Below are 11,866 nucleotides of genomic sequence, written 5' to 3' on the forward strand. Positions count from 1 at the left end.
TTGCTTTTACGAAGCCTGACCGCCTCAGGTAATCTTTGGCGAGTTTCAGGTTCTTTGACCTCTTCATGGGCTGTTTCCATTGAATGCGAAGAAGGAGCTGTGAGTTCTTCGTTGATAGAGGGATTGGCATCCATCCGCTGAATGGACTCATCCAATTCTACAACTCGACGCCCAAGATCCTCGAGTCTGGACAGTCTAGGGGCAAAATCAGAATAAGAAGAGGCGTTTAAAAGTAAAATCGATACGATCTGAAAGCTTACGAAGTATCAGCCATCCTTTGAAAAGAAGCAGTGAGATGCTCCAATTTGCTCAACACGTCAAAGTTCAACGAGGAATCGTGTTCCTGGATAGTTTGAAAGGAGCCAAAAGTAAGAAAAACCTCTTTGAAAACCTTCCTCAAGCAGCCTAAACGACAACTACTTATTCGTACCTCTTCAGTTTGAGTTGTCGCAGAATGTTGAGAGGTTTGTTGTCTGGTCCTATGCCAGCTCCTTCCTAGGCCATTAGATTTGGCAGGCGGAGCAGAGCTACTTGACTCTATTCCTTCGTCTTCTGATCGCCCTCTTTTAAGCATTTTCTCAGTTTTCAGTAGTCGTGGTGATTTTGGCAAGTTTTGAAGGAGTTAAGCAAGCGACGAGTCAGGTTGAAGGGCGCTATTGGAGGAAGAGTGGAGTGGCATTCACGTATTCATACGCGTTAAATGATGATTGCAGTTGCTACGAGAGACCGACCGCTTCCTGTTTCGAGGCCAATTGATTCTTGCGTCGTAGTAAGGAAGTGTTATCAAGCTGCTGTCTCTGCAAAACCTGGAACTGGACGGACGATCCGTCCTGGTTGCACAATTCTTGCCTGAATGGTCCGCGCTGACTGAATGAATCGCGTTGCCTCTGTTTCGTGTGTTGGCCGCTGTTGCCCTTGTTGCCGCTGTAACAAATGTGATTGGTGTAAACGGTGTAAACGGTGTGAACGGTGTGAACGGGGTGAACGATGTGAACGATGTGAACGGGGGATCGATGTCGATGGCGAATTTGCCAACGGAATAGCCATGTTATTCCGTTGTATCTATGGTTGCAGAAAATAATTTTGTAAACGCGTTGGGCCCACTGTCAACCATATGTCCGCTGTGAACTGTGTGAACAGTGTGAACGGTGTGAACAATGTGAACGGTGTGAACGATGTGAACGATGTGAACGATGTGAACGATGTGGACGATGTGGACTGTGATGCGTGCAAGGCCTGATTTTTGTATGTTTTGCCCGTGATTGCCCGTGATTGCCCAATTTTGCCCGAGAACCCTGAATGAAGTGGCCATACACCACCAGGTCTTCTATCAAGCCCTCGATATCTGGTCTATCATGGTGCGCCCTCGCTCTTTTTTTCGTCTGTTTTTTGCTTTGCATTGGGCCGCTCATGCTCATGCCTAGTGTTCATGCCTGGTGTTCAAACAATGTAGTAGACCTGATATCGAGGGCTTGATAGAATGCCTGGAGATCTATGGCCTCTTCTGGTTTGCTGTCCTTGCCTGTTGCTTGTCTGTTGCTTGCTTGAGGGGTCACTTCGACTGATCTTGCTTTCCTTGCCTGGAGTTCTGTCTTGCCTAGTCTTGCCTAGTTATGCCGTTGCTAATGGTCTTGCCAAGTCTTGCCTAGTCTTGCCGTTGCTAATGGTCTTGCCTATTCTTGCCTAGTCTTGCTGTTGCTAATGGTCTTGCCTGGTCTTGCCGTTGCTAATGGTCTTGCCTAGTCTTACCGTTGCTAATGGTCTTGCCTGGTCTTGCCGTTGCTAATGGTCTTGCCTGGTCTTGCCGAGTCTTACCTAGTCTTGCCTAGTCTTGCCTAGTCTTGCCTAGTCTTGCCTACTCTTGCCGTTGCTAATGGTCTTGCCTAGTCTTGCCGTTGCTAATGGTATTGCCTAGTCTTGCCGTTGCTAATGGTATTGCCTAGTCTTGCCTAGTCTTGCCTAGTCTTGCCGTTGCTAATGGTATTGCCTAGTTTTGCCGTTGCTAATGGTATTGCCTAGTCTTGCCTAGTCTTGCATGGTCTTGCATGGTCTTGCTGTTGCTTGTCCGGTCCTGCCGGATGCCCCAGTCCTGCTTGGTGCCACCGGTGCGACCTGTGCCTGCTGACAACGCAAAAACACAAGTTATCTCGATATCTCGGCCAAAACAACTCAGAATGGAAGGCGGGCAAGCATCCAGCTCCTTTGGCACCGTCTTTGAAACAGCCCGTCGTCTTCTTGCCCACTACGGCATCCGCAACGTCAAGGAATACGTCGCTGGACTTCGTTTGGTCAATGTTTTGCCCGAGGACCCCACAACTGGTGAAGAAGTGGCCGTAGACCACCAGGCATTCTATCAAGCCCTCGACATCTGGTCTACTCTGGTACGCCCTCGTTGTTTTTCGTCTGTTTTTGCTGGCATTGAGTTTGCACACGTTTGCACACTTGGTTGATGTCACAAACACTTGTATTAGCCGGTTTCCAAGATATTTGGGTCCTCTGCCCCTGCCAGCCGTCGTGTATGGTCTTGCCTGCCTCTTTTCGCTTCGTTTGGTCTGGATTTTAATGTCTTGTGCTTAGACATCGCTGTCCTCCAGTCACTCGAAGGACTCCAGTCACTCGACGGACTCTACCGAGGCTGTGCCAACTCCGCCGCGACCTGCCGTGGCTTCGCTCGCCGTAAATGTTGCCGCAAAGGTTGCCGCAACCGTTGCCGCAAACGTCGAACCAGTCGAAGTCTTGGCCAAAAAGCTCACTGTCAACCAGGGCCCTGGCTCGGCTTCCACGGTCCCTGTCCCGAAAGCTCCGATTGTCACACCGGTTCCGACCGATCAGATCGTCTCACCGATGACGACTCGCCCGGCGGAGACTTCCCGCCTGCATCGCTCGGACCATGATTTGGCCGTCGCCCGCATCAAGGCCTTGCCCAAGGACGCCGCTACGCCGAGCTGGCCTGTCTCCAAACCGTTTGCCACCAATGGCATGCCGGTTGTCGACAACACCAAGGTACCGCCTCAGAACCGCGTTAGTATGGAGATCGACGATGATGACATTGAGCTCGTCGGCGTCACCACGTCCCGCCTGCATCGTCTGGCCGATCGACTCAAGGTTTGCTTTGTTTGTTTCACCTGACTAAACAGTGTCTAACGATGTTGAGGTGACTTAGTTTATCGAGGTCGATCGCTACGACCCCTACACTGGCGAGAAGATGACTCGTCGTCTGGCCACGAAGGTCGTCGATGTCATTCGTCATGGCAAATTGGCCGAATTCCGTGCTGAACTCTTCCAAGGTCTGGCCCCAGTGATCTATGGTGATTACAAGAACAATGAAATCGTCGAAGATCGCAAGAAGGGGACTTATACTCTGCCCTGTCTCATCTGGTACGAGAGCCGATCCACTCATTATCGTATCTGGGGCACAGCTTTTCGCCAATGGGGTCGACCCTTCAAAACCACTCATGACTATGTCATTGACTATAACGGCGAGTGGTACGACTTCAACACTCTGAGCAACAAGGCCGATGTGCTCGACGCCATGCATTTCGTCGATGACGGCAAGTGGTTGCCCTACCACATTCAGTATATGAAGGGATCCAAGGACGGCAACAAGCAGAAGGATGATGAACCCAAGGAACATTTGTTGTTCACCCTTCTTGACGACAAAGCTCCCAAGGCCGGGCCTAGCAAGCGCCGTCGCACGACCAGTCCCACTTCCTCGGCCAAACGCATCAAAGTCGCCACCAAGACTAAAGTCACTAAGAGCAAGGAGAAGGTCGAGGAGGAGGAGGAGGACGACGAAATCACGTCGGTCCGTCACCATTCCGACGACGACGATACCGTCAACATTGTCGACGACGGTGGTGAGGACAAGGACTCGGACCATGAGGACAAGGACTCGGCCCATGAGGACGACGGCGAGGCCGAAGGCGAGGAAAGCCAGTAAATGATAACAGTTATCATTCATTGTTATCATTCATTGTTATCATTCCTTGTTATCATTCATTCATTGTTATCATTCATTCAATATATCCCTCTCATCCCTTACCTTATGACCGGGGCGGATCGGATACCGGAAGTGGTGGACCTTTGTATCCTTAAATTCATCTATGAAGCAGGTATCGTCTATGAAGCAGGTGTCGTCGAAGTCACCTTTACCACTTCTTTCTTCACGATCGGTCTATCCCGTAGGACTTTCATAGCCAGCTCTTCCGCGGTAGGTCGATCCATGGCCTCCGAAATACTCTGGATCAACAAATCCTTATTGACCCCGCGGTATGATGTGGTTTCCTGGAGACAAATTTTTTCGGTCCCAATCTTGATTTCATTCCAATTGGAAGCTGACATGTGCGTTTTAATATCCGTTTCCAGAGCCTTACGCTTCTCGGCAATCTTCTTGAGCTCTTGCTTCTTCTCGTTGGCGTACTTGACTACGGACAAGTACTCCTCGCACAGCGCTTTGAACTCCATTACCGTAGCACATCGAAAAAACCCAAGATTTCTGAACGCATGGTTTTGATCGTGATCGTGGTCGTATTCATTCTCCTCGCATACTCCTGGTATCTTCATGATCGTCTACGACGACTCAAGCAAGAGATGGTCAAGCTGCATAACCGGATCGTCCGTTTGCAAATGGACGACACGTTTTTACGGCTGATGAAACGGACCAATCCGGCCGATTCGCGGGCAGTCACGAAACTTTTGGAGGATCTCAGGCACACGGCTTGTACCGCGGCGAAAAAATAAACTATTTTCATGCCCAGACTTCAAATGGAAGTGTTGATCCTCGCCGGATTGGGTGGTCTGGGATATTACTTGAATCGTGGAGGACGGCAATCGCGCTTGCAAAAGGACACATCAGAAATCGACCCTCATCAAGTCCCGAATTCCAAACACATCTACGAAAACTCTCGGTCAAAGGAGGTGGAACAGACAGTGCTGGGATTGGCACAGAAAACGGCCGCGGAACGAATTCAGAGATTGGATCCCGGACCAGCCGTAGTGGATACATTGTATGGAGATCCTGGCCCAGAATTGGCGCCTTTTCTTCAAAGTACAGCCAAACCGGCATCGGTACGTCCAACCGCGGTCACCTCGATAAATCAATTAGCGGTGGACCCGGACACCGGAAAGATTCTCCCGCAACAGAATGCCAAAGACATTTTTGCTGGTCCAGCCTTTGTAAAGCCCGCATTCCTGGGCCCGTACGATAATTCGGATTTGTCGGTGTCCCGCTTGACCGGATTGCCATTGGATTTGACTCACAAAAACATGCAACCCTTCTTTGGTCAAACGGCAAAACAACCGCGAGGCCCGACGGGTCAAATATTGTTGGAGCGGCTTTCCGGGACTCCCAGTACGGAAGACCAAGGAACGTATGCATATGCACGACAACCGGTTTTGGCCAATCCAACGGCTCCACAGGGGCGAATCAATCAGCAGGGCAAAGGTGCGGCATCTTTGTCAACCTTGGACGATTTGAGAGCTCGAGTCCAGGCGTCCCTGACAGTCGGGAATTCATTGACTGACCAGCAACCGACCGCTCGGTTTCAGCGAGATACCCCCAATCGTCTAGAAACTGTTTTATTGCAACCGCGGCCTCGGACGATAGACGAATCCCGCATTGCCCAAAAACCACAGGTGTCGTATCCCGGCGGACAATCCTATTCGGGAATGTCAGGATACGGTCAACGAGGAGAACTAGGTCGTTACCAGAAAAACAGCCCCACTGTGGTATATTCACCCGAGTTTCACGCGGGACCGACGGTGCCGCAAAGCTCCCAGAAGCGACAGGAACGGGTGCATTTCAAAGAATCAGTCAACACGCGGGTCGTTAATTCGAATTATCAGGGTCCGCGGGTTTTGTCGGTGAAGCAGGACGACACGGATGTTACAAAGGCCTCGGTGGCGCGAACTAAGTGCGAGGATATTCTAAAGAAAACAACGGCTACGATTGAGCCGCAACGAACGCGGGATCCGCGGCAACAGATGTGTGTGAATCCAGGGACTTACATGTTGAGCGAGACTCACAAGGGCCAGCAATTCCCATACCAACCGGAGAAGTATGTCCCGACGGCATCTTCGAGGGTATACAATCTAAAACATCCGGACGCCACGGCCCGAGAGCAGCTTCATGTCGACGTTCAAAAGCGGTCTTTGAATTTGACAATACCGGTGGCATGGGGAGGATATACCCAACAGTCTGTGGAAGTTCCCGTGACGACGAAGGAATCCACGCTACATGGGCAACAAAAAATGAATTTAAGTCATCCCGTAAAAGAGGGTGGGTATCAAGTGTCCCAAGTGGAAGCGGTGGCGACGATGCGGGAGACCATGTCCAACAACACGTACCATCAGGCGCCGCGGGCAGAAATATCCAGTGGTGGGTATCAGAAAGTTCAAATCGAAGCACCGATGGTGGATAGAGTGGTGGTGGAAAATCATCATGGATCGGCCAAATCCACGGTTCCCGTCAGCGAGCGGGATTCGACCAAAACGTACGAAACTCGGGAAGAATTGCACTCGGAGTATCGCGTTCAACCGGGGTTGAGCCATACTTATCAGGAGCGACCTGCGGATGTTTCGTATACCACACGCGAACCTGGGCGACAGGAACTGGACCGTATGGATGCGAATCGCAGCATTCCAGTGCCGGCGTCGAATCGGGATTGCTCCACAGAATATCAGTTGCGGGAAGAAGCTCGACCGGTGATGCGAGAAGGTTATGTCATTCCCAATGAACTAAGACCAGTGTAAGAAAGGTGGGCAAAGTATATGACGATTTTCTGGACCGCGGCTTCGTCCATGTGCATGCTCTTCACTTTGCCAATGCTCTTCACTTGCCAAGTTGTAGTGTTGAAAGGAAAGGATCTAAAACATGCCACGCGAACTTGTTGGTGTTGATGCTCTGGATACCGCTGTACATCAGAGTCTAGTGATCAGTTGCTTCGTATTGCTAAGTCCATTCTGTCATTGGAGAGCTATACCATTGGTAATGTTTTGGCCGCTCGCGATCCCTGTTCTCGCTGTGTCAGCAACCATAGAAATAGTCTACCTCCCTTATCACTGGGTTCGGTGGAAGAAGATAATAGAAGCAGACAAAAAGCAGGTGGAGACCGAAAGGATGCCGAATGAAAGAGATAACGAATTTCATGCACAAGCTTTACGCATCACTTGCGAACGCTGCGGGTTTCGAGATCTGGCTGAACGACTTCATCAGTTGAGCAATGGAACTTTTCGTTGCCCGGATTGCTGAAGGTGACATGTTGACACGCGGGATATACTATTACAATTTCAAAGACGCGGCATTGTTTCTTAATCGTATTTATCCTTGAGACCTTTGCAATAGGTCACCTCCGTGATCCTGGCGGGTGCGAGTTGACCAGTGTTCATTCTCACGACGGCAAAACAGCCAGGATAGCGTCTTGATGCCTTGCGAGCAATGTCGTAGGCTTCAGACCTGGTCATGCAGACGGCTAGAACGTCTGCAGGACCTCGAGGATCCAGAAACGTGTAATAAGTTTCGACCGTCCATATGAACTAATGCAAACGATGATGAAACAAACACAACATCCATCGGTAAAGGAAAGCTTACAGACATATCGTCAACGTCGTCAACGTCCGTGCAACCTTTGTGTGAAAAAGACAGTACGGGCATTTGTCCATCAAAAAAATAGAATTATCATCCCGCGGGACCAAAGGAACCAAAAGGAATTGTGGGATACCGCGGGACGCACCATGCAATACGGTGAAGATGATCCAACAATCATCACCATCATGGACATCATGCGAGACTGGACAGAGTTAGTGTATAAAGGGCACACACACTTCGGATTGGAACAAGACGAACCGGGTCGACTGGTGGAGATAGCCTATCGATACCTCCCGGTCATTGAAAGATTTCACACGGCCCTCAAGGGGAAGATCGACAACATCGAGCAAAGGCTGGCAATCGCCTTTCTAGGTGGCATAACCTTTGAATGCGAATGGGGTCGACGTCGCGACCGACCCATAGACTGGCAATGTATCGACTGTCTACAAACGTGTCTCGGGACTCCACCGCTTGAAGACGATCCCAGACAGTATATCGAGACCGAGGACGCCTGGGTATATTCGGAACGCGATCTGATCAAGGCGTTGCGTTTCTGGTACCAAACTCTGAGACATAGAATCCATGGTCCCCATGCTTAATCCTTGTAAATAACGGGTGTATCTATACGAATGTCAGCTCGGTCTTGTCGGAACAGCTTTGAATTATCTGGGATGCGTCGTGTAAACTTGAGATTAAAGCAATGTTGATTGGCCGGATTGGCGATCCCACCAGTATCGTTGGGAAAGTCGAAGGCAGTGCCATCAGGATTTAGGAAAGAGATGGTTAATTTGTCCAAGCGTTTTCGCACAGGGCGTTCAAGGAATGGCTGTCTTTCGGCAATACGTTTGTCCACGTTCAAAAAGCCGCCGTTGGGGGCAAAGGGCGGCATTAGTTGCAACATTGCGAAGACCCGGTTTTCCCGCGGTGCGATGATAATGTGATTTAATTCGTTAATGGACAACAATACGTAAGGAAGAGTGAGAATGTTATTCACGTTGGGCAAGGTGCAACTGGTGAGTTCGACAGCTTCAATGTCGTAGATGGGGTCAAAAGTTATACTGTAACTGCCGGGACTGGGGTATTGGATGAGATCTCGATATCTCGAGTCGATGCAGAGATAGGTATAATCCTTGGTGTGGTTTAATACGGGATCGTCTTGGGGTGCGGGATCGGTGACACTGTTCTTGAACTTTGAATAATCAAATTGATCGCGCGACAACAGAGAGGGACCATAGACGTCTTGACGACTATCGGGATACAAGCCAGTGCGGGCGTCGCGCGATGAATACGGATAGTACTTTGTTTCCATTGAGTGCCTTGTAGATTGAAGGAGGTCAAAAAAAACGTGTCCCGCGTTTTTAATGTGTTTTTCAAGGTATATGGAATCCGTTTTCTTGTCGGCCGACAACGTCTTGCTTATTGAGAGGCTTCTCCGTCAGCAATTATACACGGTGACAGGCTTGGATGTGGGCAGTTACTTCCGATCGAACATTCCCATCTTCATGAAGTGGTGTTGGTTTCAGGAATTCCAATACCTCGACTATGCAAGCGTGCCACCGCGGGAGGCATTAATACGATTAAACGATCGTACGGTGAAGGAGATGTCACGACGGTTGTTGGAACGCATGCAATCGACCGAGATTCGACATCTGCAAGACCCGGAAGAATTGAGCACATCCTTGGAGGATTGTGAAAAGGCATTAAATGGCGACATTGGCCACACCGGTGTTTCAAACACCGGGAGTAGCGGGAGCTCCGACAGTTTGGCGCCCATTGAACTCCTGTGACTCCAGATCAGTCGGCGGGACAGGAGGGTGCAGTTGAGCAGTGGTTGTTTTATCGATGGCTGTTTCATTCGCTTGAATTGCTTTGATCAACCAACTCAAAATACCATGGACAATCCCATTGGCATCGGTGATTCCCAAGAATGGAAGCAGTTCCGAGACACCGAGCAAGATACTAACAGTCGCGACAGCTATTTGGTCCGCACTCATTTCTTTACAATGCAAACGTAAGTAAATACACAGTGCGTTCAATGGAAGTGGGGTTTTATGTGGTCTTGGGCATCATCCTGGTGAGCCTGGTTTGGATGATGAGCAGACAGCTGAGTCGGCGCAATGATTTGCCACCGTCGTATGAGGAAGCCATCCGCGAACCTCCTGGATATCGTGTATAACTCGCTCACACATCTATTAGTCGGAATAAATTACAGACATGCCCAGCACATCGCCCAGCACACCGCCCAGCACACCTCAGGTGGATTCAGTCTTGCAACGAGCTGATTCTTGATGGCGTTTCAAATCACACTGATCACGGAAACTACCATGGCCACATCGCTCACAAGAGAATTTCTTGTTATGACAACGAGCATGGCGCTAACGGAGGGACCATGGATCAAAAGAACACCCAGGGAACACAAAGAGGATGATACAAAAAGCCATGAAAGGCCACACCTTCATAGCCATCTTGTCCTGAAAGGTCTTGTCGCAACCCTCCTGATCACACGGGACGTCGCCGGTTTCACCGTCGGAATCCACCACCTTTCGTTTACGCATCGGAGGGACCGGAGCCACAGGAGGAGAAGCATCCAAAGCTCGGAGGGCAGCCACGAGGTTGTCGATGGTGATGTTGACCCGTTGTTTGTAGGCATCAAAATCGTGGTAGACGGAAGCCTCTCTCAGTGGAATGAGTTGAGTTTGGATCATGGAGATCAGGAATGCCAGTTGATCAGGATCGAAATCGGGAGTCATTGTTGATGTTTGTTGGAGTGAGGAGATGGTTTGTGGGTAGACTGAGGGCCAAGCCAGAAAATGCATTTAATGGCTTGGCCCGCAAAACATGGGAAAAAAGGGATTAGGTGATGATGTCAGCAGTCACATGTCAATAGGACACACACGTCCATATGGTTCATACCGTTCACATTGGTTCACACCGTTCACACCCGCTTCATAAATCCCGCTTCATAAATCAATTTAAGGGTTTCCGCGGACTGCGTCATGACCACGGGTCCATCGACATACCAAGTCAAGCCAAGAATGATCTGTTCATCGGGACAACCGAAAAGACTGAGGAAGAAATGCGAACATGGGCGCCAGAGATACCACTGTCGAGAATGCGGTGGCCAAGGAATTTGTCAGCACGGCACCCAAAAATACTGCTGCCGACTCTGTGGTGGAAATGCGTTTTGCAACCACGGAAGACGCAAAGTCAAGTGTCGGGAGTGTGGAGGCAAAGCTATTTGCGAACATGGACGGCAAAAATACTTATGCCGGGAGTGTGGTGGAATATCCATCTGCGAGCACGGAAGGCGACGATCTCGATGCACCCAATGCCAAGGTGTCAGTGTTTGCCCCCATGATCACGTGAAACAGAATTGTGCCCACTGTTCGACTCTGAAGTGCGAAGAATGCGGCCTCATGGTGGTTAAAAGTAAGAACTCCCAAGGCAAACGCCTCTGCGCAAGCTGCAATCCAGAATCGGCCACGCGGTCCGTATACGATCGGAACCGCCCTGAAATGAAAATGGCCGCGGCATTGTCCAACCATTTTGATCTGGTCTATTCCGTCGGGACCTATGCGCCTTTTTCCACTTGTGGAGACACCAAAAGACCCGACGTGATCGTTCGCAGCGGGACCACCATGATTTTTGTCGAATGCGATGAACATTCTCATCACGATTACAACACGACTTGCGAGTGGGCTAAACTGCTCAATCATATGCAAAGCGGACTTGCCACCGAGGGAATCACTTCTGTTGGATTCATCCGATTCAACCCAGATGCCTGGAAAGTCCGAGGCGAGACCGTTAGAACCAAGTGGCAAACTCGAATGGACGTTTTGGTGAGTCACATTCAAGAACTTTTGCTGGGAAGCAACTGGTCAGTTTCCTATCTGTACTACCCGACGGAATCAGAGAATCCCATTGAACGGATTCCATCAAAAGTCGTGCAACAATGGCTCACAACCTTGTCCGCGGCCAAATTAAATGACATTACGCCACCCGCGGCATAACGCGCGTGGTTGAAATTTAACTTGGTTGATACTTAATGGAACTTCAGGATCTTGTTCGTGCTTATGTTTTTACAGTGATGATGTCGTGTGCATGGTTTCTGTATGATACGCGACGGCCTTTATCTTTCCAACAGGATGAAGCTCAAGAACAAAATCCAGACGACCAATGGGACTAAGACGTAATAAATGTAATTATTGCGAGCCGCGGTCGTATCGGATGCCCTTGTATTCACTACATATACGATGCCGGCTTGCAGAAAGAATAGAATCA

General features: G+C 49.8%; 1 protein-coding gene across 1 annotated transcript; it reads left to right on the top strand.

Moving 5' to 3' along the window:
- Positions 1-11,100: 11,100 nt before the first annotated feature.
- On the top strand, positions 11,101-11,595 carry SmJEL517_g05731 (uncharacterized protein; the record flags this gene model as incomplete). The annotated part of the gene is made up of 1 exon (XM_031171657.1): positions 11,101-11,595. The coding sequence occupies one exon, from the start codon at positions 11,101-11,103 to the stop codon at positions 11,593-11,595; it is 495 nt and encodes a 164-aa protein (XP_031022369.1).
- Between the last annotated feature and the right edge of the window lie 271 nt (positions 11,596-11,866).

Source organism: Synchytrium microbalum (genome assembly GCF_006535985.1).
Source record: "Synchytrium microbalum strain JEL517 chromosome Unknown SmJEL517_scf0056, whole genome shotgun sequence".
Taxonomy (NCBI): domain Eukaryota; kingdom Fungi; phylum Chytridiomycota; class Chytridiomycetes; order Synchytriales; family Synchytriaceae; genus Synchytrium; species Synchytrium microbalum.